General features: G+C 38.6%; 1 protein-coding gene across 1 annotated transcript in view; it reads left to right on the top strand.

Annotated features, from left to right (window-relative positions):
• The window catches only part of EFNA5 (ephrin A5), a 354,402-nt gene that overhangs the window by 273,067 nt on the left and 54,937 nt on the right, over positions 1-26,398 (top strand). Inside the window, exon 2 of the mRNA XM_007955277.2 lies at positions 25,037-25,329. Within this exon, the coding sequence (XP_007953468.1) occupies positions 25,037-25,329 (293 nt within the window). The remainder of the gene's footprint in view (positions 1-25,036; positions 25,330-26,398) is intronic.

Here is a 26,398-nt window from a genome sequence, read left to right as displayed (position 1 = left end):
TGCCTAAGGCACTTGACTGCTAACCAGAAGGCTGGCGGTTCAAACCCACCAGCCACTCCTCGGAAGGAAGGTTGGGCAATCCTACTTCCGTAGTGATACTGCCTCGGAAACCCAAGGAGGGGTCGCTATGAGTTGGGCCGACTCGACGGCAAATAACAACAAATGCCAGGAATGAAAACTTGAAGAGTTATCACGTGGCATTCATCATTTCATTACAAAGGATGTTTCAAGATCTGTCCTGAAGTACAGTGCTATCAGTGATAGGATAATATCCATACACCTACAAGGAAAACCAGTTAATACTACTATTATTCAAATTTGTGCACCAACTACCAAAGTCAAAGATGAGGAAATTGAAGATTTTTGTCAACTTCTGCAGTCTGAAATTGACCGAACATGCAATCAAGATGTGTTAATTATCACTGGAGACTGGAATGCAAAAGTTGAAAACAAAGAAGAATCCCCAGTAATTGGGAAATCTGGCCTTGGTGACAGAAATAACACTGGAGATCTTGCATGATAGAATTTTGCAAGACCAAAGACTTATTCATTTTAAGTACTTTTTCTGCAACACAAATGGTGGCTATACATGTGGACATTGCCAGATGGAGTACACAGGAATCAGACTGACTACCTCTGTGGCAAGAGGTGATGAGAAAGTTCAATATCTTCAGCCAAAACAAGGCCAGGAACTGATTGTGGAACAGACCATCAACTGCTCATATGCAAGTTCAACTTGAAGGTGAAGACAATTAAAACAAGTCCACGAGAGACAAAACATAACCTTGAATATATTCCTCCTCAATTTAGAAATCATCTAAACAATAGATCTGATGCATTGAACACCAATGACCAAAAACCAGAAGAATTGTGGGATGACATCAAGATCATCATCCATGAAGAAAGCAAGAGGTCATTAAAAAGATGAGAAAAGAAGAAAAGGCCAAAATGGATGACAAAAGAGACTCTGAAACTTGCCCTTGAGCAGAGAGTAGCTAAAGCAAATGGAAGAAATGACAAGATAAAAGAGCTGAACAGAAGATTTCAAAAAGCAGCTCAAGCAGACAGAACCAATTACTATAATGAAATGTGCAGAAACCCAGAGTTAGAAAACTAAAAGGGAAGAACACACTCGGTATTTCTCAAGCTGAAAGAACTGAGGAAAAAATTTAAGCCTCAAGTTCCAATACTGAAAAATTCTATAGACAAAATATTGAATGATGCAGGAAGGATCAAAAGAAGATGGACGGAATACACAGTCACTGTACCAAAAATGTTCATCCATTTCAGGTCAGTGTTCATCCATTTCAGGAGATGGCATATGATCAAGAACCGGTGGTACTGAAGGAAGAAGATGAAGCTGCACTGAAGGAATTGGCAAAGAAGAAGGCTCCAGGAATTGACAGAATACCCATTGAGGTGTTTCAACAAACAGATGCTGCAATGGAGGCACTCACTTGGCTATGCCAAGAGATTTGGAAGACAGCTACCTGGCCAATTGACTGGAAGAGATCCATATTTGTACCCATTCCAAACAAAAGTGATCCCACAGATTATGAAATTATCGAACAATATCATTAATATCACATGCAAGTAAAATCTTACTGAAGATAATTAAAAAATGGTTGCAGCAGTACATTGACGGAGAACTTCCAGAAATGCAAGCTAAATTCAGAAGAGAATGTAGAATGAAGGATATGATTGATTGCTGATGTCAGATGGATCTTGGCTCAAAGCAAAGAATACCAGAAAGATGTTTACTTGTCTTTTATTGACTATGCAAAAGAATTTGCTTGTATGGATCATAATAATTATAGGTAACATTGAGAAGAATGGGAATTCTAGAACGTTTACTTGTACTTAAAGAGAAACTTGTACAGGAGGCTGCCATTTGAACAGAAGAAGGGAACACTGCATGGTTTAAAATCAAGAAGGGAGTCTGTCAGGGTTGTATCCTTTCACTGTACTTATTCAATCTGTATGCTGAGCAAATAACCCAAGAAGCTGGACTATATGAAGAAGAGTGTGACATCAGGATCGGAGGAAGAATTATTAACAACCTGCTGATGACACAACTTTGCTTGCTGAAAGTGGGGATGACTTGAAGCACTTACTGATGAAGACTGAAGAATACAGTCTGCTGTATGGATTACAGCTCAGTATAAGGAAAACAAAAATCCTCACTAGTGGACCTATAAGCAGTATCATGATGAATGGAGAAAAGATTGATATTGTCAAAGACTTTACATTGCTTGGTTCTACAATCAATGCCAATGGAAGCAGCAGTCAGGACATCAGACAACGTATAACACTGGGCAAATTGACTGCAAAGGACCTCTTTCAAATGCTGAAGAGTCGAGATGTCTCCTTGAGGACTAAGGTGTGCCTGACACAAGCCATGCTATTTTCAGTCACCTCACATGCATGTGAGAGCTGGACAAAGAATAAGGAAGACTGAAGAAAAGTGGATGCTTTTGGGTTGTGGTGCTGGTAAAAATGCTGAAAGTGCCATGGACTGCTAAAAGATCTAGCAAATCTGTCCTTGAAGAGGTGCAGCCGGACTGCTCCTTGGAAGCAAGAATGGTCAGATTTCATCTCACCTACTTTGGTCATATTGTCAGAAAGGACCATTCCCTGTGGAAGGATATCATGCTTGGTAAGGTGGAGGGTTGACAAAAGAGAGGAAGGCCCCCAACGAGATGGATTGACATGGTGGCTGCGGCGATGGGCTCAAGTAAGCAAGGAGATGGCACTAGTGCGGGACTGGGCGGTGTTTCATTCTGCTGTGCATAGGGTCACTATGAGTCGGAGATGATTGGACAGCAGCTAACAACAGCAATATGTTGTTATGTGCTGTTGTATTGGACCTGACCCATAGCGACCTCTCCTTGGGCTTCCGAGGCGGTAACACTACGGAAGTAGATTGCCCAACTTTCCTTCTGAAGAGTGGCTGGTGGGTTTGAACCGCCAGCCTTCTGGTTAGCAGTCACATAGGAAAATTAAATGGGTTGCCCAAAGCACACAGTATATGAAAAGCAGAGACAGCATTAAGAACCTGGTCTTTTAACTCCAAATTCATTCCTTGTGCAGCCCCTCCACATTACCCTTTAACACATGCTTAACAGCTGCAAAATAATGAACAAATATTAAGGATTATTATTAACTCCCTTCTGATGTATTGATCTCTGAATAACTTTTTTTCTCGTTCATCTCCTTTTCTTTAATTCCACAACTGCCCTTCTTGAAGCTCTCATTACCTCATGTTTAGGTAGTCATGGGAAGCTGAAAGGAAGAGTTTGTGTCTGACTTGTTTTGTATACTCCACAGTGCAAAGTATCTTACACATAGAAAAACTCTATAAATAGTCACTGAATGGATGAATAGTTTACTATCAGGTGCCAAGGAGTAAGGCATCCTAAGTGTAAACCTGAAATGTCTATCTGTTCTTGGTTTGCCCGGTCTCTTGCAATAGATTCCATATTTATCTTCCTGCTCCAGGCTTTCTCCCATCCAAACTGTCTTCTCTAGTTCTAGCAGAATGATCACTTTAAAATACAAATCTAATCATGTCCTACACCTACTTAAAAGTCTTCACTAGCTCTTATTACTTGCTAAACTCCTTTTTCAAAATAATGTTTTAACCTTACTTGGTGGCCTCATTTGTCCTCTCAACAAACCTCTTGCTTTCAAGCCTCCTTAGATTTATACATGTCACTTTTGCCTGCCAGGAAAACCTGCTACCTCCCCTCCTCTTGGAATAATTCTGTCCATCCTTTAAGAACTGGCTTCTCAGTGAGGGCTTCTTGAAATCTTTCAAAATCTGCTGCTGCATCCTATTGTCCACAACAAACTTCTCTTACAATATTCATCACGTTTTCCTGCAGTGATTTATTTGTGTGGCTTTCTCCCCACTAGATTGTCAGTTCCTCTAGGGCAGGTCTATGTCTTAGTTCACTTTTATTTCTCCACCTTCAAATATAATGTCTGAGCCACAGGAGGCAATCAATATACTCGTATTCAATGAATGAATGAATGAAGAGAGACAGGACATACATATGTGAAAAGTCAATCAAATTAAGGAAGGACGGAAGGTCAATCTAATATCATATTACTTGAGTAGAGTGTGATTTTAAAGTTTAATTTAAAGCAATCCTTCCTGAAGAGAATATTCCTTTATTCTAATGTAACATGACGCTTAGTCTGTAGAGCTAACCTCAGCAGAACTGGGGAGTCTCAAGGTTCCTCTGGCATCTCACCCTGCACCTTTGTCATTCTGAATGTCTCCCCCCAAGACCTGTCCTCCTCAGCAGCCAGCACCCTGTGGATCATTCCTTTCTTTCTTTCTCATCAAAATATATGTACCACATACCCTATTCACTCAGGGGTCTTAACTCTGCTAGGTGACAAATATTAATGGGTCAGAGAAATGAAAATATGTTAATACATTAGTTGGCAAGTATGACTTCCTTCTCATGAAATAATGGTTTACCCACATTAGGAACTCAAATTTAGACAGTTTGATAAGGTGTTTTTGTTTGAAAATGGCCATTGTGTCCCAGAAATCACACCACATAGGCAACTGGCCACAATTCTCTGCTTACATACTCCAGAAGACAAATGAGTTGTCATCGTGGATGTGTTGGCAGTCCTTCTACAGAATCCACAGTCGCTCTCATCCATCCTATGAACTTCTTGTAGAAATCACTTTTTCTTACTTCATTAACAAAAATTTGTTACACAGTAAAATCTGTGAAAGTCAGAACCTGTGTTAGATGGAAACCCAAGGAGGAAAACTCTAATATTTTCCATGAAATTGAGTGATAGAAATCGTAGGACTGTACCCTGTCAAAGGCAGAAAACTTGGAGACCCAAAAAAACAAGGCAGTCCCATCCAGCTCACACGTTTCACTGTAATTATACTCACCTACTCAAGAGATGTTACAATGACTGTTTAAAGAACAAAAAAGGAGTATTTCTAAAGATCTTTCTGATTCTTAATCAGTTTTTCAAAGTATGAAAATTGCTTTGACTTTAAGGGTCAAAAATACCTTTTTGGTTATGTAAATAATATAAGTATACATATTCTTCTCACCTTGTATTAATATTTATCGAGTACTTTTTATTTCTTGAGCACTGTGCTAAGTACTTTACGTTTAATTCTCATTTGCGTATTTAATTTACTCACTTGATCCTAACAGATGTCCTAAAAGTGACGCATTATTATTACTCCAGTGTTAAACATGAAGAAACTGAGGCATAGAGAGACAGATAACTTGCCAACGTAATACACTTAGAAGTAGTAGAGCCCCAACGCAGAGCTCGGCAGATGACTCCATATCCCTTTCTCTTGACCACTTTCCTGCACTGCCCACAACTGATAAGTTAGTTAGTTTTTGTTTTTTTTTTTTTCTCGGTTATCAGGAAGATGTCAGCAAAGTCTGGAAAACAAAGATAAATCTGAAATATCTTTAATCAACTTTGATTTCCTTGATAACCACCAGCCATTAGTGAACTTTACATGCCATATGTGCTGAAAAAGCCAGGTGCCATGAGAACGATTGAGAATGAAATTTTCTTTCCACTCTGATTTCCACGTTTTATTAGTGACACCTCCCAAGTGGTTCAAAGGATGCCTATTAGTGTTCTTGGACATCTTGTGCTATTTGCAGCCGTCCTTGGAGAGGTCTGGGTGGCTGAACTCCACAGCTGCCAGGTGTTCCTCTACCACTGTCCAACATTCCTGCATGAGCAAGTCTTGAATGTTCAATAAGCTGAGAAGTCGCCCCTTGCACAAGCTCAGCATCTTGTGGTTCCCCCTAGTGCCAGTAATCAGCCCCGAGGAGCATGAAGCCGGAGCTCCCCTCTAGACATTCACACTCCCCTCCTCTTTTTTGGACATAAGTAAATTAGTGAAGTGAAAACAAGAAGAAAGCATATGTGTGCTCTGTACAAAGTAGATTACAATACTCTTTAGGGTTTAAAATCATATATCAGGATGGCAAATTTTGTATTTTTTGTCCTGTGGTCAACACCTTTTGGATCACTTTGTATTTAAATATATTATTTTATCATTATTTCTGAGATTGAAATTAGATTTGTTGGCTTAAATTCATAAACAGCATTGAAAGTAACTTTGGAAGTAATATTGAAAGAGCTGTAGTTTTATATATGTGTGTGTGTGTGTGTGTGTATGTATTTTTTTTCAGGATGAAGTGTGACATAAAAACATTATTTGAGACTGGGAGCAAATTAAATAGCATATCATGTCTGAAAATTGTTCTTCTGGGGTTAAGGCCTTTTGCCAGTTTTCACAGTAAAAGAAATTTAACTTCTAACTGTGACTGTCTTATACAAATGGATTTGGAAAAGGAAGACCATTCCTGGCCTGCATATAGCAGCTGTGCTTACTGGTTTTATAATCTGTAATCTCAAATTGCACTTCTATTTTAATTTCATCATGCCTGAAGCGCAGGATTCTTTTCAGATGTTCAGACATGACTATTTAGAATCAAAAAAGAGAAGTTCAAACATTAAGTGTTCTCATCTTCTCTGAGATTTTCTTTCTCATCTGATGAAGTGAAATACTGTTTCATGGCGCCCATAATTTCTACTTAACACTGTCTTGCTCATGCAAACTTTTAAATAGGCTGTATATGCCAGAGCATCTAAAAATCTACAAATTTTGTCTGGCTTTGCATTATTGTTAAGTCCGCGAGGATTCTAATGGAGTACAGTGGATGAGACAACAAGGATTCAATCAATAGAGGCAGAAGGCAAATGAACTTGCATAAATTAGCACTCTAATAGAAAAAGATAAAAATGAATTCTCTTTCATCTGTCAAGCAATACATCTTATTGAAAGAGGTCTAACAGATAGCACCCTGATCTATTTTTAGCTTTTATCAGGGGTGCAGAAAACTAGAAAATGCATGTAAATTGAGCATGGTGGAAAGTGTTCCTGAACCATTGACATTCAGAGCAATGTATCAAATAAGTATAACCTAGCATATTGGGTACACGTGGATAACAACGTGTTAGTGTTCTCCTGGAAATGTGAATCCTACCAGAGATCTCCAAAGCAAGTTTATTCTGTGACCAGATTTTTTCTTGGAGGAACTAGTCTTGATTCCTGGCTTTTACACTGTGTCTATCCCCAGGAGAGATGGCAGATAGATTTGTCAGATGGAGGATGTCAGGATATCTAGAATCTGAGCAGTCACAGATCATCAGTCACTACAGTCCCATACAGTAGTTCTATTAACCATCACCAGCTCAACGAATGTTTGAGGAGTGATAGCAATATACTCTGCTTCCCATTATGCCAATTATATACCCTTTTTTAGAGTCTCTGGTGATACAAACAGTCAATACACTCAGCTTCCAGCTAAAAGCTTAGAGGTTTGAGTCTACCCAGATGTATACTTTCAAAAAATCAACCATTGAAAACTCTGTGAAGCACAGTTTGGCTCTGACACACATGGAGTTACCATGAGTCAGAGTCAATTCAACAGCACCTGATTGGTTTTACCCAGTTTCTGGTGAGAATTGCAGCCCTGGCATGAGTGTCAGAAAGTAGCAAGGGTCTGGTACTATAGCTTCTGGACATAATGTAATTGTTGTTATGTGCTGTTGAGTCAGACCTGACTCATAGTGACCCCTCCTTGGGTCTCTGAGGCGGTATCACTACGGAAGTAGATTGCCCAACCTTCTTGCTGAGGAGTGGCTGTTGAGTTTGAACCACCAGCCTTCTTGGTTAGCAGTCAAGTATTATAATTAGCAACACCTAAAAATTGTCTCTACTGTTTTTTCCTGTTCCCTTAACTCTTTGTTTACTGCTTCTACCTATGGGGAAAGAGCTGGGTTTGGAAGGGGATCCAATTAACCATTGCTGCTCTGGCTAAAAGAAAGAAATACCTCTCAACCCTGGATTTGTCATCTCACTCAGGCAGTCTTGAGCCTAGCACAACTATCTGATCACTTGTGTTGCTGGTTGATTCCATATGGGTCAATAAGCAATGCCCTAATTGTTGACAACAGCACTTTTCCAAAGAGCTCCACTACAGGCAGGTAGATATCTGCACCCTAGGGAAATTTTGAATATTCTCTTTCTTGATATTAGCAGGATACTTTACTATCGTGTAGGCACTTTTTAAGATCCAGTATGTGTAAAATTCACATTGCTACATTTTAGAGCACTTGGGAAACTTTTACTTATTGGGAAATCTAGAAATTCTCTCTTAGGGGAACTACTATCTGTATTGTTTGAAGAGGAAGAAGAATTAATTTGATGGTGGTGTTGTTTTGATCTCAATCCAGAAAGCCAAAAAGAGTTACCAAAAAAAAAAAAAAAGGTTTACTGAATATCAGCATTTCTTATCTTTTTCTTTGCATATTTTAAAAATAGGTCTTTTCTTTGCTCTCTTCCATTATGGTTAACTGTAATCAGTACTTTATGGTTATATTATATAGCTCTGTCTCATTAGGGCAATGAAAACGGTATTGAACGGTAGCAATATAATGCAGGGAAACAGTTTGTAATTCAGTTGGAAATTGCTAATGCAGTAGACAGTCGATAATACAATCAGCTCGACTTTCCTAGGAAAACATGAGCTAAATTTATGCTATTTTTCTCTCAAACCTTCTCACCGAGTGGAGGCAGAGGGGGGATTCTCTGAACAACACTGCAAAGCTGGATGCCCCTGAATAGAGAATTTCTTTATGCATTGAATTTCGAATGACATATACAGGTCCTGGGAAGAGCTACTATTTAAGGCTCAAATTCTCCCTGGAGATTTTCAAAAGAGAGACTAGATAATTAACCATCCTGAAAGGAAACAGCTGGACAAGATGAGGCCTCAAAGTTCCTTCTACTAGTCTCTCTCTCTCTAGTCTTGATGCAGAAATAAGATTCTTGTGAAATTATTGTCCAGTATAGAGTGAGTGCCAAGGGAAAACTAGCAGGCCATTTCTTTACAAGCGTATGTCATTTATGCTGTGTGAGTTAAGAAATTTATAATCAGTGTAGGTTAAGATTGGCAAACATGCATAGTGTCTAGGAATACAAAGTAAATAGCCTGGTGTTTTCAAGAAGTGGGAGCTAGAATTTTGTCACTGTCAGCTTTAGTAACTTGGTTGTAGTTGTTGAGCCAAAACTGATTATTGAAAGTTTTATGTGAGAGGAATTTGTAGTTCAATAGCATACATAAATACTCAGTTGCAAAGTTAATGCTGAGAATTCCATTTTTAATTCAGTGAGTGCGTAGGAATGCTGGATTACAATTTAGCTTTAAGAAAAACAGGAGTGATATGTCTGATTTTGAGGTTTTATACATTTTTTAGTCATAAGAGCCAAAACAACTTCCTCACCTGTGCAATGATTTTTTTAAATGTACTAATTGTCTAACAGAGAATAGCAATATTTCATGTGTCCACATACCTCCAAACATCTTTGACGACTCTAGAGATATTAATAAGGAGTTCTGGTGGCATAGAACCTAAGGCATTTGACTTTTAACCAAAAGGTTGGTGATTCAAACCTACCAGCTGCTCTGAGGTAGGAAGATGGGGACAATCTACTTCCATAATGATTTACCGCCTCAGAAACCCAATGCAAGTCACTTTGAATCGGGATCAACTCAATGGCAGTGAGTTTGTTTGTTTGTTTTTTTTTTTTTTTTTTTGAGGGGGGTTGGTTAGAGATATTAATTATATCTTGACGCCACCTTGATTTTAAAAATTTTATATATATATATATGTATATATATAAAAAATTCAGTGTTATGCATTAAGTTTATTCCTTCAGGTTTTATGCCAGAAATCTATGTTTACACTGAGAACAAAACAAAACACCTCCATGGATCTTTGCTTGATTCAGTTCATTTTCTTCGTTTTCTCTAATGGGTTAGAATAGCTTTGTAACTTCCTAGGATTCAAAACTTGAAACTGAGGTATGTGTAAACTTCAGATCAAGTGTCATTTATATGGTGGCAAACACAACTCCAACCCAACTTCACTGCCCACACGAGAAGCAGGAAAAGGCATTACTGTAGATAGGACAGTATTCTTACTCCTCCAGTCTTGGATATTAGTACATGCTTCAGGGGCAAGCTACCAACACCAAGACTGGACATACATACATACTTGGCTAGCACATGTCATAACGTTGGTTTCCTTAGTCATGTTCATAAAAACACAGCAACCAACACTTTTCGTGCTTTTCAATTAATGACTACATTCATTTCAAACATCTTTGTCCAAGTCTTGGCCAGTTAACATGAATTATCTCTCACACTGTGTTCTGAAGCAGAAAGTTTTGGAGGCTCCAAAGCGAATTCCCTGTTTCTTGTTTGCCTACTACAAACCTTTACTTCGCAGAAAACCTAACCAAAAAAGAAAAAAAAAAAGATTTGGTTTTTCTGGGAAGTAAAGGTGTAGTAGACAAACAGGGAATTTGCTTTGGAGCCTCTCAAACTTCCCACAGATAAGATTAAATGCTACACTTTCTATTTGAGGAATGAAAAACAAACAAACAAAACCCAAAAAACTAAGTTCCCTTTAGACTACAAACCATGATATGCTTTTAATTAAATATTTGGCATGTACAGAGTCGGTACCCAGATGTTGAATTAAAACATCAACAAATGGAATAGCCTGATTGTATAAATAAATTGATTTATGAAATAGTGGAATCACAGTTTTCCTCAAAATGGAGGTAGATTCTGTATAAGCCCTCGACTCCTTTGACATCTCCCCTAGATTCCATACGCTCCTTTGCTATTTTTTTGACCCAACTCATCAGCATTGAGTTTGTGGCTCAATAATAACTCACACTCACTCTTTGTCTCTGCTTTGAGCAGTTTGAACAGCAATAAAATGTTAATGTGCATGGAAACTTTGCAATCTTGGACTGTACTTCTGAGTGCTGAGCAAAGTCTGTTGTGACCCTGTCCTCTCAAGGTTCACAGTGCTGAGTTGTCGTCCATCGTGGAGTGCCTGTTATCACCCTCTTATTTCATCATCTTTGTGCCTTGGCATTAACCATCCCTCAGAAATCTCACAGTCGGCACAAGTGGCTCACTTCAGAGCTTGTAGCAGAACCAAAAATTCTGAAAGGTCAAGAGGAAGGTCATGTGCATTTACTTTGAACTACAGTTCTCTTCCAAGGTAGACATTTTCAAAGTAGAGTTTATTAAAGTGAAAGAGAGGAGGGGAGAACAACAACTATATTCTCTGTCATTGAGATAGACAAGCATTTAAGTAGGTAGAGATATTATAGCACTTGAGAACTCCCTAAAGTATTTAGATTTATTTCTGAGAAATAAATGGTGAATTGTTTATTTCTCTTCTCCCCCTTATGTTTCCTTGGGATAGAGCAATTTGATTCTTATTTTTTATGATTGCATTATTCTTGCATATATCTTTCTGTGGTCCAGACTATAAAAGAAAATAGAAGATCCAGTAGTATGAATGACTACCCTTTTAATGAATGTGGGGAGGAAATACTACTAAGTAATGCAAAACCATTTTTATGTGATGAACCAAAGTACCTTTGTTCCTTACCTCCCCAGTCTTAAGCCACAGGCCAACAGTAAATGCCTGAATAAAATGACAGTTTCTTATATTCTGGTGCTAACAAAGGTACCTCGTGTTTTGTTTTGTCCCCAGAATGCACTTCATATGATTTTTGAAGGGTGATGGCATATTCTCTTTTAATTTCCAAGGTCAAGAAAGGGTAAAATAGAGTATGTGACTTTTCTGTAACACCCTTCATTCTATCTCTGGGTGAAAGCCTTGCTGAAACAGTGAGATAACACAGTTGCCGGGTGATAATACAGTCGTTTTCATAGTGCCATGAGTTAATTTCAGAGGTGAAACTACCCTTACTTAGGAGAATAATGAGCCATCTCCCATCAGACCAGCCATTTGCTCAGAACAGCAAATGGATATTGAGTTACTCCCATACACAAGGCATTGTGGGAGGTGCCAGTAGCAGCTATGCTCTTCTCTCTTCCCTTCCCCCTTACTCCCTTTTATGCCAACCAGTTTTACCTTGTTGTTTTTTATTAATTCTTTATATCTCTGAAGTCACTGGCAGCAATGTAATTCAGTACCGCCCCAAACCCCGACTCTACCATTAATGTAATTTTAATTTCCCCCAACATTAGAAGAAAATCCTAAAATAGAAAAACCGTATCATGAAATGAATGTTACAGTAGTTACTAAACATTTAGCCTGTTGCTCTGTCCGTCTTCCACCTAGCAATGGCCCATGTTAACATGTTCTGATGATGGTTACAAGGGAGACCTTGAAAAGTCCCAGGATACAGCTAAATGAAGAATATCAAATGTCTGTTTCCATTACTTTGCCACCTTCCAACAGTGACCTGTATTGTCTAGCAAAGAGAAAAAAGGAAGACATTTCTAGCTCTCAGAAATGGCAGGAACTGTGGCATTGTAAAGCCCAAGGACAATGGATTGGTTCTAGTCTTTTTCTACAGAGATTTGAGTTACAATTTGGTAGGTTTAAAGAGACACTGGCTGGCTCCTGAGAAAGTTAGTTTCCTCTTTTGACCCTGGCCTGGGGAACAGAGGACACCCCGGTAAGAGGAGCACAGTCTGTACTCTCCATGCCTCTGCTACCAGGCACAAACCTCTGGGCATATCTCAGCCTGGTTTGGGCCTGACCTGCACAGAAGGGAGCCTCAGAACCAGAAGATCCTGTGGATTGCCAACTTGCAGTTGCTGGGACACAGCTCAGAGCAGAACAGTGGTTGGCAGAGGCTGAAAGAGAGTCTTGGATGTTCCTGCCAATGTGATAGGCTGTTGCAGGATTTTGTGAAGCAGTCTGATGAACCCTCTCAAATTGAGGCACCTAATGCCACTCAGCTGTGTAATTGGGATGGAGATGGGCCAATGAGAGGCAGCAGTTTGTGCTTAACCTTTTGGGAGTCTTGTTCCAGGAGACTGGGGGGGGGGGAGAAACATTGCAAATAATAAGCTTCTATGCCTGATTTGTAATGAATTAGTAATAAATGGCCAAGCTCTCTATGAAAGTCTTACGATTACAGAGCAGCTTTTAGCTAAGTGCACGGGACCACATCTTATTTTGATCAGCTGTAGCATAGCAAAGACATGTAATTATCATAATCTGACAATTAGCCTGGCATCACTTTCCAGTGTTTAATTACCCCGATAAATGGTAATTGAATAGAGGACTTAATGACAAGAGAGAAACTTTCATTCTGCCTTAGGTGCTTAAGTTGTCTACTCATCTAGGCATAATTTTCTGCCATTGCTTGAACATCAGTCCTGATTATCATTTTCCTCTTTTGCAGTCTACCATTATTTTGTTTCCTGATCTTGACTGTTGTTTATAATATCATTTAGCTCCTTTCGCAATTTGATACTGGGACCCACAACACGGAAGCAAATTATTAGGTACTTTACACCGTTTTCTTGTTTTTAAGCATTGCTTTTAATACCCTTCAGCTACAATTTCCTTTTTTTTGGACATCCATGAAGTCACTACTATGTGCGAGACACTATGCTAAGTTCTGGAGATACAGAGATGAGTAAACACCAATGCTATCTTCAAGGAGTTCAAGACTACATAAAAACATTTAATAATAATTACAGTTATTCGCTTTCAGCACAGTCACAATCTTTTATTAAATCCATACATTTACCTTGGACGAAATCAATACTTTTTGTGACTACAACCATCACTTAATTTCCAGTGGCTCCACATCTCTTTTCTTCTACCTTAGACTCATTTCTGGCCCTAGATTGTGTTCCAGCTGCTCACAGGGTCTAAACAACCAAACCAAAGTAAGTACTTCTCACATGTCAATTTTGCATGGAAACAGCATCAAATTCTACTTTATATTCTAAAACTTTGAATAACACATTATTATTGTTATTACTGCTACCACCACCACCACCACTATGCTCAAGCATCATCAAGTATATTATTTCTCTTATTATGACCAAGCATAATGGAAAGCCATACTATTTAGGGGTTTATTTCTTCCTTTCCAGTTTAGTGTTTTTATTTGTTTAACAATAGGTTGATAAAGATTAGTTCCATGCTATGCAGGGATAAGATACCCCAATTTTTTAAAAAGTCAGGCCTTATCTTTGACTTAGATGCTAACAATCTCATAAAGTTATCGCCGTTCTACATTACAAATATTTATTTCCCTGTTTCACCAGGTGCTATCAAACCATTAAATCATTTATTTTCCAAAAAAACCTCTTTGAGTTGGTTAGTAGAAAGGAGAGTTATTATAGCTCTTTGGTGACTGCTATTATTTTTGAAACTAGGAATAGCATGAAATACCGCTGGGTACTTCTTTCCCAATAGGCTATAAAAGGGCTCCGTGTAAGTAAAACACTTTGCCAGGTGGCTTATTTGTTTGATTGACTCCAACATCCCCTGAACAGAATTGGTTTGTTTAATCCTGTTCTCCTAGGACAGTGGCTGGATAACCTGTTCGATGATTTCCGGAGTCTGCTTTCGCTGAATGTGTGTGAATGTGGCAGGTACTCTGTTCTGTGTGTAAAACTATGGATAACTTAGGACATGAAGTACGGCTTTGTCAGGAAGCCCCAGGCCAGCAGGATTGGAGAACAACAACAACAAAAAAAAACCTGTTTTGCATCGTGGGAGTGGCCACTGTTAGGACGTATACTGGTTGCCAGACATTGATTCTTTCTTTATTTTTAATCTCCATTTGAAAACCATTTAAAATGATCAATGACATGTTGGGGCTATAGAACTCTGCCTGGTTAATTCTTTGGCTGACTTGGCCTGTTGACGTTGACACGTTCTTACTCCATGCCCCATGCCCGGGGCCTCTTTGGGGGCTTAGAAGCAATTAGACTGTCACCCAGAGCTCCTACTCCCTTCCTGAAGGAAAATCTTGTTTAGGCTCTGCCAATTTAATGCTTTATTTCCTTTGGAGCTCTTCTGTCAAGCTAATAAACTCCAAATGAGTTAAAACATGAGAGGAGAGAACATTTTGTGGGCACTGTATTTGAAACAGGTGCTACTCTTAGGAGATACAACTTTTAAAAAGCCTTTGGGAATGGTGAGACATGTAGTAGAAAAGCAACAAGCAAAAGCTATGAGACTTTTGTTCATCTACTTGATATGGGTAATTAGTATCAGTTCTGACATTTTTAAATCTTAAGATTTTTAAACCACTTGTTTAAGTGCCAACACATACATATACACACATGCACACACAAAGGAAAAAAAGGGACAGATTAGCATACTAAACCACTGATGAATTCTAAGTATCTGGTTAAGTAATTTATGTCTTATTGTCATGGCCAACAAGGCTCTCATGCTTCAGAATGTGTAATTACCAAAACATGCATGTGCATGAACTCTGTTGGAATTTGCATTAATGGATAAACAGAATACCAGCTCTGAGTTCCAAATGTTGTGTCAGGATCTTGTGCTTCACTGCACAAAAACGCATGTGTTGTAGTAGCGTGAAACCTCCAGAAGCCAAAACCTGTGTAAGGTGGAAACCTGGTAGAGAAACAAAACAGAAATATTTTTGAGTTTTAAAATTTTTTTAAAAAATAAAGTAAGTACTAAGACTGCACCCTGTCAAAGGGGAAAAACTTCTGAGTCCCAGAAAAACAAAACAGTCCCGTCAAGTTCTCTCAAAAGTTTCACTGTATATACTACATTTCAACTTCAAAAAATAATAAGTTAGAAACATCTGTGAAATTCATCTTTGACCCTTTTTTTTTTTTTTAAAGTTTGTAAATCTTCACTTCTGTGGGAGTTTAATTGATATTGGTATATTCTAGAGCCTGGAAAAGGAATCTTGGTGACACACTGGTGGGTTCTGGCCCACCAGCCTCTCCATGGGAGAAAAGACCTAGCGAGATCTGCTCTCATAAAGTTACAGCCTAAGAAACCCTATGGGGCAGTAACTACTACTCTGTCCTACAGGTGGCTGTGAGTCATAATCAATTCCACAGCACACAACAACAACAGAGCCTGAAAGAGCTGGACTGGACTGCCTAAAATTATTTGTTCAGTCATCATGTAATACGTTTCAACTTAACAACAGGCCTAGTGATAATGAACCTGTCCATGACTCTGACTGATTAGCTCAGAGCTGAAAAATGAAGGTTGATTCGCCATTTGAGAGAGACATATTTCAGCACATGAGAAGGAAAAGTGAAAAATTTGCAAAATAAATCTGTGTTCAGCCTCCAGTAATGCTAACATTGTTTGTATACTCCAAGTTTGGTTTGCTGTTCATATTTTCTGCTTTAAACTCTGCAAGAAAATAAAAAAGAACATCTTCAGATTGAGGATAAGAAAGCCATAAGGCTTGCATTCTGTGCAGAAAAGAACAACAGAAGGAGGACAAGAAGAAGTGTGTTGTGCCGCAGAGACTTCCATCTTCCCATCTCCTCACAGAAACATATTTACAAACCAATCCTGTGTCTATTGCAGGGCTCACTAGGCACTTAACAGACAAAGTTCTTTGCTTAAAACAAAAAAAAAAAAAAAAAAAAAAAAGAGAGAGAGAGAAATCATATTCTGAAATTACCTTTAAACCTATAATAGAATTGAGGGTCAGCCAAGACATACTCACTCTGGATTTAGTTTAGAATTTGGGAGGAACTCTAAGCTGATAAATTTGCTTAATCTTTGACCATAAATCATATCCTTCTATTACATTTCAATTTCAGAATGTAATACATTAAGTTTCCTTGTAATTAAAAAATGACAATGTAGGAATTGTTCAAATAGGAATATTCAAACCATCAGTTCTTCGACAGATTAAAATACATGTAAAATTTAACAGTCAACCACCCAGTTAGTGAGAAATAACATTTTCATTACTGAATCCTTTAAAACATCACATGAAGGGGCATAAAATGTCTCATAGCATCCTACTCTCTAATAACCACTCTGTCTCCTTTCAGTAATACTGCTTCTATATTTATGGAGTGAAGAAACTTCACTCAGGAGCTGCTTGATAAAATACCTCAGTACATATTTCCCTGGAAGCAGACTCTCTGCTGTGCCAGCAACATATGCTAAAGGCCAATTTAGAACACTTTAAATATGCACCATACCCTCCCTTTTCCAGCTACTAAAATGAAATGCATTTTGGCTTTAGCAAATGAGGATGTAATGAGAGGAGGAACACTGCAGAGGGAAGTGGCTAAAGATGCTCTCAGAGAAGGATGATTATGATGCTCTTCCTCTGTAGCCCGAAACCCAGGGCACTGCCTGTGTGCCCTTTAGACTCAGCCTCCCCAGCTGTCGATACCCTCAACACAAGAGCCTATGGTGCCCAGGTGTATAGTAAAGCTGACAAGGGGCAAGGTTGTAGTCACTTCTTGGTCATAGCCAGCTACCCAGAGTGACCAAGTAGTTGAACCATTGGGCTCGGGACCATAGTCACAGGGGACATCAAGCTCAATTGGCATAACATACTACACAAAACGTTGTTCCAACTCCTACTTGGTGAGTAGCAGCTGGGATCTTAAAAGCTTGCAAGCAGCCATCTAGATGCAACAATGGATCTCTCCTTGTCCAGAGCAAAGAAGAATGAAGAAAACCAAGATTCATGGAAATTATTAGTCCTAGTGACTAGTACACAATCTGCAGCCTATACGACTATGAGACCAAGAGAACTAGATAGTGCCCAGCTACCGTTGTCTACCCCAAAACATGCATATGCATGAACTCGGTTGGAATTTGCATTAATGGATAAACAGAGCACCACCTCTGAGTTCCAAATGTTTTGTCAGTATCTTGTGCTTCACTGCACAAAAATGCATGTGTTGTAGTACTGTGAAACCTCCAAAAGCCAAAAGAGGGGGATCCATGTAGGAGATCCTGGATAGAGAAGGAGAGCAATGTGGAACAAACTCAAAATCATTTGGTGGGAAAAAAAAAAAGGGACCAGGTTTGTTGGTCTGATACAGCCTGGTAGAACCACTGAGACTATGGGCCCTAGCTGCCCTTCAGGTCTGGAATTAAACCCACACCTGTGGCTTCCAGCCAAACAAGAGACAGGCATATGAGTTGAACATGTACCTGAGGTAAATACACTCCTTGGAGAGAACAATCATGAAAGAAAGAAGGGCTGCTTATGCACAGGGAGACAGCTCAGGGGGCAGGAGTGCATGGAAGGATGGACACAGGGAAGAGATAACTATCGGGAGGAAGTGGGAGGGGAGTGTTTGTTGCGTTGTGGTAAATTGTAGTCAATGACCTGAGACAAAGTATATGTGAACTGCTGTATTTGTTGTTGTTGTTATGTGCCGTCGAGTCAAAGCCGACTCATAGCGACCCCGCCTTGGGTTTCCGAGGCAGTATCACTACGGAAGTAGGATTGCCCAACCTTCCTTCCGAGGAGTGGCTGGTGGGTTTGAACTGCCAGCCGTCTGGTTAGCAGGCAAGTGTCTTAGCCACTATGCTACCAGAGCTCCCATGAACTGCTGTATGGAAAGTGAATTTGCTCTGTGAATGTTCACCCAAATCACAATAAAAATAAAATAATAAATAAATAAATAAGCATATGGTGTTAGAGGAGGAAGTAAGGTCAATGACATGAGAAACCATCCACTGAGAAAGAAAGTTATGGGATGCTTACTTGCCTTTGCAAAGAAGAACCAAAGTAAAGGGTCAAACTAAACTGAGAACAAGGACTAGATGTCTTTTCTTTGAAAGACCCTAGTTGGAAAATGAATCTTTTAGTTAGGAGAAGCAAAGTCCTTATGACTCAGGTTAATGAATGTCATAAAACAATGTTTTGGTCCCTTTCTCAATAGAAAATTTGGGGGCAAGCTTTTGGTTAACTAAATGATAAGACACTTTAATTCACCTCCTTTGTCTTTATATCTTTTGAATTCTGAGGCCCAAGCCATGGTTCACTTTCTCAAGACAGGTTAAAATTAGAGAGATTAATTATGGTTTTAAATGGATAATCAAAAACTACATTTGCTTTGGAATGTCATTGGTCAATAATGAGAGAAAAATAACATACATCTTTGAATAGAGAAGTTGACTTTCCAGTTCAAATCTCAGCTTCAGTTACTTTTACTATCATTAATTTCTGATTTTTTTTTTAATCCAGTCATCTAGGGCAACAACTACCATAAAAAGCATAATTCAGTGTGGGTATTTGAATTTATTGTAAAGGACTATTTGCTATACTGAATTTTATTCTTTTAAATTAACTAAAATGGCTCTTTTGTAATATGTATGGCATTGATTCTCAACCAAAAACCTACTGCCATCATATTCATTCTGACTTGTAGCAACCCCCATAGGATTTCCAAGGCTATAAATCTTTATGGAAGCACACTGCTTCGTCTTTCTCCTGTGAAGTGGCTGGTGGGTTCGAATCGTTGACCTTTTGGTTAGCAGTCTGATGCCTTAATCACAGCACCACAAAATCTCCTCAATCCTCACCTTGTCTACTGCCAAATTTTGATAAAAGTGTAAAATTTCTTCTTGCTTTAACAGAATAGATACACTGTTACAGTTCTCTATTATATGGAACAGTGACCTGAGTAGCCATTCAACACAATGAAGAACAAGATCCATCTTTCTACCCATACAAGGTGTTTCCTGGTGCTTCAGACTTTTGTATTGTGAGAACACAGTCACTTTTCTTAGTAACTGTGCATGCTTTTACATTGTGAAGCACTGTGAAAGTTTAGTAAACATTATACTGTGATTGTTGATGCCTTGTTGATGTGCAGCCACAGTTCTTGTACTTCAAAATGTGTGGCCATCTCAGAGATGTACAAAACCACTGATACAGTGGATGAAATTAGGATAAGGAATAACAGGAGACATTAACAGGAAAATCTCTAAGATATTTACAGATGTGTTAAGGTGGTGGCCATGCTACCATGATATCTGTAAATACTGGCATGGAGAATTATTCTTCCTGGATATGAATTTGCTGTTTTGATATGAGAAGCTTATGAAAGCTGTTTCCTGATGCTGGGGGGGGGGAAGTGTCCCTTTATGTGAGTGGCTGAAGAGCCTGAGAGCAGTTTACTCTGTGAAAGACTGTAATAATGTGCAAGAATCAGAAACTGTGATTTGAGGTTTTGTCTAACTAAATGTTGACACACTCTGCAGCTTTCGGTTTAGGGGTTGTGACAAACCTAGTGGTAAAGAGAGTAGGGCCCCTAGTGCAACAACATTTTCCTAGATCAGTGAAAATATAAGGTAACCTGATAGCACCCAAAACTCTTAAGAGGGCTCCATCTGGTGAGGGAGGAGCCCTGTTGGCACAGTGGTTAAGTGCTTGGCTGCTAACCAAAAGTTCAACTTACCAGCTGTTGCACAGGAGAAAGATGTGGCCATCTGCTTCCATAAAGATTTATAGTCTGCTGAGCAGTTCTACCTTGTCCTACAGGATCACTGTGATTCAGAATCTACTGGATGGTAATGGATTTATTTGGCAAGGGGAATTTCTATAACTGGTAAAGCTTTGGAACCACTCTGGTTCAAAGGGAAGAGAATATGCTTCAGACCCTTATAACACCTAGATCCAAATCCTAACTCTGCTACTTAATCACTGTGAAGAATTGAGCAAAGAGGATTCCATATTGGTAAAATGTAATTAATTTTAACTGCCCAATATAGTGTTGGAGCTGACTCAGTGACACCTAACAATACCACCACCACCACCCAATGTGGCTGTTTTAAGGATTTCATATGACAATATATGCAAATTTAATAGCAGATCCTGGATATAGCAAATGTTTGTTGCATCAGTAAATGGAGGGGAGAACCAAAGCCACATCAAGAATGAGAATTATCCCTCTGGGAGAATACAGAGTATACCTAAAAACTTGCCTTTAGCAAGCAATTTAGTCTCTCAGAAAGTTGAGTAGAAGAGAGCTTCAGTTCTGAGTTCAGATTGCATGGGTTTGAATTCTACTTCTACCTTTTACTAGTTGTGTAACATTAAGCACATTGGTTGGCTACTTATTAGCAATTTCCTCTTTAAATGAGGGTAAAAATAATGTCTTTTCTATGTGATTATGATAGAGATCAAATTGAGATAATGAATGTAACATAATAAACACTCAATAAATACTAGCCCTGTGCTTCTTCACAGGGAAGAATGATTCAGTGCTACTTTGTATACAGAGAACATGATGTAGGATAGTTTAAAAATACCTGTCCCTAAACTTTTCTTTGGGTTGTATTTGGGTAGGTTATACAAATGTGTTTTATAAGTTCCAGTTTATCAATGTTTTTATATTTATGTTGTCCATTCGTTCAAATTTACATTAGTAAACTAGTTTAAGCAAACTGCAAATCTGAAAGAAACAGAATCTAAGTTAATTTTATGGAGAATCAACTTTTCTTTCTTGCATGGATAAAAGGGTAGAAATACAAATCTGTAGGGTAGTCACATGTTTCAAAAGAACTCCACAATGGTTCACTTAATAGTCCACACAAAATAAAAAGTTCTCCAGAAGGGATAACTGGTCAAACCATTGCAGAATGGGTTTTCAATCTCATAGTTTGCTCATTAAAATTTTAGCAACTTTAAGAGAGCTAAAAGTTGAGAAAGGGGAACTAACTCTGAGGTACCAAAAAACTATAAGAATTTGTGGAATAAAGGAATGACTAAATGGATTTGGGCAGTGGCAGTTTGAATTTTTATTTTCCCTTTTAAGCATTTCCAAGTGCTAGTGGAAGCTAAAATGAGTGACACTTAGGGAAAGAAAAAACTTCTCCCTTGAATGTCTTTAAAATCTGTAATAATAATATAATAATATAAAGTGCATCTGGGCATTGCCTTCTTCTGCAGTTCTTGTCTGGCTCTCATCCAAACCTGTCAGGCTACTCTGAGTGCTGATGATTCATATTCCAGCACCCTTTTATCTGAACATTGCAGTGTCTTTTCTTTGTACTTTGGCAGTGATGTTACCTTGATGTTCAAAAATCTTTTAAAAGCAACACAGGCTTTCCTTGCATCTTGACAAATCGTTGTCTGCCAGTAATGAAGAAAAAGTAAACCTGGTTCCATGATCTTAAATATAAAGATAAGCAAAGGAATAAATACTTCTGGGGGTTTTCTGTTTTTTAAAAAAGTGGTTATATGCTTTAGGATTCTCTAATGGAAAAATGAATATTCTTATAGGCTTTCCCTATTTTCCTTGTACAAATCAGATTTCTGTGGATCATTTGATATCTGAGGACAGAATTTAGGATTTTCATAAGATTTCTTTTCTTCTGGGATTTTTTTTTTTTTTTTTTTAGGAAAGATAAAGTCTGGGCAATTTTTATATCTGTAGCATGTTCCTACCACTGTTGTTTTCAAATGAGTATTTTGTTATTTGAACATTTAATGTGCTTTAATCTATCCTGATAATAGTAATAGTAGCAGTTCTTTACCTTAGCATAGTGCTTTTCATACATTTCCTCACTGAGGCTCAACTGCCACGTGAAGGTCAGCAAGGTAGGTTTGTAATCATTATTCCAACTTTATATGAGGAAACTGAGGCATGGGATGGTTTTTGACTCTATCACTCAACTAGCAACAGATCTATTCCTTAAATCTAGGTTTACTGACTCAGAATGAGTGATGATTCCACTTACATTGTGCTGCATCTCACAAGGGAATGTCAGCTCTCTGGGTGAAGGTCAGCATCCACAGCAAAAGTGATGGTCCTTCCATTGGGGTGTATATCAGACACAGTCCTTCTGAGATCTTTTGTTATATTTGGAGTTCTGCATTTTAAGAAGAATATTGGCAGAGTTGAGGACATGAGTAGGATCAAGAAACCAGAATGATGAGGAGCCTGGGAACCCTACTGGAAATAGTCAGAGGAATAAGGATTTTCAAATCTGGAGAAAGGAGAATACAGGGAGACATAGCTGACATCTCCAAATGTTTTATGGACTACTGTGTGGAGGAGGAATTAGATTTGTTCTTTGTAATTCCAGGCAGCAGAAGTAGGATAACTGGATAGAAGTTACATAGAAGCAGATTTATGCTCAATATAAGAAAAAAAATTTAACATCTAGAGATGCCCAAAAATGGAATAGACTATCTCACTATTACTGGGAAGTGTTCACACTGAGACTGTCCAACTCGAAGATTATATGACTTTATGGGCATTGTATTTCATCAGTAACATGGTTTTATAATGAACCTTCTAAGGGCTCAGAGAAGAATTTCCTTACTAGCTAAAAACATAGGGATTTTATAGGCTTTTCCACCCTGATTTTGTAGAAAGTTGTATCCATAAAAATTTCTGTTTCATAGATCGTTCCTAGGTCAGTGTGTGTGTCCTACAAAATACTGTTCAAATGATGGAGAAAGTCATATGAATTAAAACAGATAAGCAAAACTTTTCTAAGACGAGATTTGAAGCATACAATGTGGTATGTGCAGTGGTGTGTGTGTATTTTATTTCAGAATGAATTGGCCATGATTTTTTGCTGTTTTCACCTGGCTTGTTATTTTCACTCCTCTTCAGCACAGCCCTAAAACACAACCTATAAAATTGAAAGAAATGGGAGGAAAGTCATTTCATTTAGATGGTTTCCGTTTTCTTAATATGGAAAGAGACAGGGCATCAGAAAATAGATGGGTTAAGATGAGTTTGTGCAATAAGCAGATCTCCTAAGAAAACACTGGACTGGGATTCGAAGCTGTCATTCCAGGTCTGGCTCAGTTACTCATGGCTTTGTCTTTATGCCTTAGGTTTATATTTTCTCTAAAATGGAAGTGTTGCTCTAGGAATTTTCTTTCCAGCTTTTCAACTTTATGATTTTAATTCTCCCAATTTTATGATTCTAATTTTCCACATTTGCATAGAAAGTTGAGAATGTGCTGTTTTACAAAAACAATTCAGTTTTTAATTTATTAAAATTAAGTTCAGTCTTTAATTTATTCATGTATTCATTTACTCAAAAATATTTTTTTAAGCAAAATACTATTTTACCAAGAATATTGCAAAAACGGCAAGGAGGCTACATATTCTGACCTCCTCTAATCTTATAAGAGGAAGACAGGATTACCAGCAGTAACCCAAGGCCTATTACTGCAAGGCCAGACATGCTGCCTCCCTCCAGCCCTTTCACCAACCGTTCCTCTCAAAGCACCACCACCTCTCTCCTGGGTTCGATAATTCGCTGTAGTGGCCACATAGAGCTCACAGATTATGAGGTTTATTAGGGAAGCACCACAGGCTACAATTCAAGTTTAGGAAAAATGCTCAGTCTCTCTCCCAGCCCACTGTCCCTCAGCCAGCAGTCTCTCACAGTCTCTTTCTCAGCAGTGCTGGTCCCTTGATGTCTCACTCAGCGATGCATGTCTCTTGCGTCTCTTTCCCAGCAACGCGTGTCTCAGGAGCCCATGTCTCTTTCAGCAGCACGTCTTCCTCAACCAGCAGTCAGAGAGTTCTGCCTCTAGGAGGCCTCCTTTTGAGCCCGGCAGGGTGGTCAAACTAGCCAATTATAGCATCAGAACTCTAAGCACCTGAGAGAGAGTGGGCACCTCCCAGAACATTGTTTTGTGCCACTCCCAACAAAAATACTCCAGGTGGACAACTTCAGCAATTAGGAGCTCCTCAGTTGCTTATAGAAAATCCCACCTTGGAGTTTACAAAGACTTATGGGTAGAAAAGCCACACTAAGTAATTTACTACACTGCAAATATGAAAACTTTGTTTCAATATATGCCATTTTAAGAATAAAGAAAAAGGAGACCACAGCAAAACATTACCTTCATATGGTTTCATTTAGAAAGAATGACTGTTTAACATAATACTTAAAATGAAATTGAAGCACTCCATTTGCAGGGCATTTTGAGAAACATAGAATTCTTCCCTACAATGACATATTGCTTAAAAGGAACTCTGTAGCATTTCAAATAATAATAGCATGAAATAAAAATTTCTTCTAATAAATCTTTAAGCCTAGCCTTATTAAAGTGGCTAGTCACTGATTCCAAAAAGAAAGCCTTTCCTCCATGAGTAATTTCATCTTTTTATTTTTCCAACAGATTTCAGAGGGGTGACTACCACATTGACGTGTGTATCAATGACTACCTGGATGTTTTCTGCCCTCACTATGAAGACTCTGTCCCAGAAGATAAGACTGAGCGCTATGTCCTCTACATGGTGAACTTTGATGGCTACAGTGCCTGCGACCACACTTCCAAAGGGTTCAAGAGATGGGAATGTAACCGGCCTCACTCTCCAAATGGACCACTGAAGTTCTCTGAAAAATTCCAGCTCTTCACTCCCTTTTCTCTAGGATTTGAATTCAGGCCAGGCCGGGAATATTTCTACATCTGTGAGTATATAAAGATTTATCGTGTTATAGGGCAGCTGCAAGAACCCAGACTAATTTTTTTACCCATGTTTCAGAGAATTGCAGAGAGCTGGACTCCACATTACAGATGTCTCCTTGTGAATGCATACATCAGGATCCCTAGATACATTAGCTGGGAATTGAGAGCACAAATTAGATTAAAGACACAGCGCCTCTCCCCTTATGAAATTGCGTGTCAGCCTGTTCAGTGAACCACTGCTGACTTGTATTTCTTTTAAATGAAAATTGCTAGAACTTCTCCAAAGCTCAGAAAAGAAAAAAAAAAAAGATTCCTGAAAAAAATTAAAGGAAATAATTAAATTTACATAGCTTGGCGTCACTGCATTTTTTATTCAGGTGTCAGCAATATCCTTTCAATCATCCACATTTTCAGTGGAGAAAGCCAAAACCTCCTGCAAATGTCAGCATGCTGACGATAAATACTCTCTTTGCACCAAGGAGAAAAGACAATTATTAAGAGCAGCTGTGTCTTTAAACAGGAAAAAGCGTAAAAAGCTATCTAGAAAGGGTTCCAAGGGAGCTTGTGCGAGTGAGTTTCCCACCTGTGAACATTAAGTGACTCTGTCTAGAGAGAGCTCTAAAACTTTGTCAGCAAACCTCTGTATTAATCATATTGCCATGGCCTTATTTCTGCTCCATCATACACCCATCATTTCCTTAGGCTCATCATAGTCATTATTATGGGCAAATATTTCACAAACTTTATGGTGCCTAAGAATCACCTTGTTAAAGTGCACATTCTGATTCAGGGGGTCTGCATTCTGTATTTATAAAGCTCTCAGGTGGTGCAGTGCTACTGGTCACCAGACCACACTTTAAGGAGCAAAGTTGTAATTAATACCTAATTGAGGCAACTCAGTGTATATTTGGACTTTGCTTTATTAGTATTTAAATATCTAGCCTTTCCCACGTGTTTTCACTGTTAAATGAAGAAGTTAAACGTTTATTTGTTCATTAGTACATTTATTGAAGGCTGACAGTTCAAACCCACCAGCCACTCCTTGGAAGGAAGGTTGGGCAATCCTACTTC

This window comes from Orycteropus afer, unplaced genomic scaffold (genome assembly GCF_000298275.1).
Source record: "Orycteropus afer afer isolate SDZICR_OR568_19922 unplaced genomic scaffold, OryAfe1.0 scaffold00496, whole genome shotgun sequence".
In the NCBI taxonomy this organism is placed as follows: Eukaryota; Metazoa; Chordata; class Mammalia; order Tubulidentata; family Orycteropodidae; genus Orycteropus; species Orycteropus afer.
This window is presented reverse-complemented; position numbering and strand designations above follow the sequence as displayed.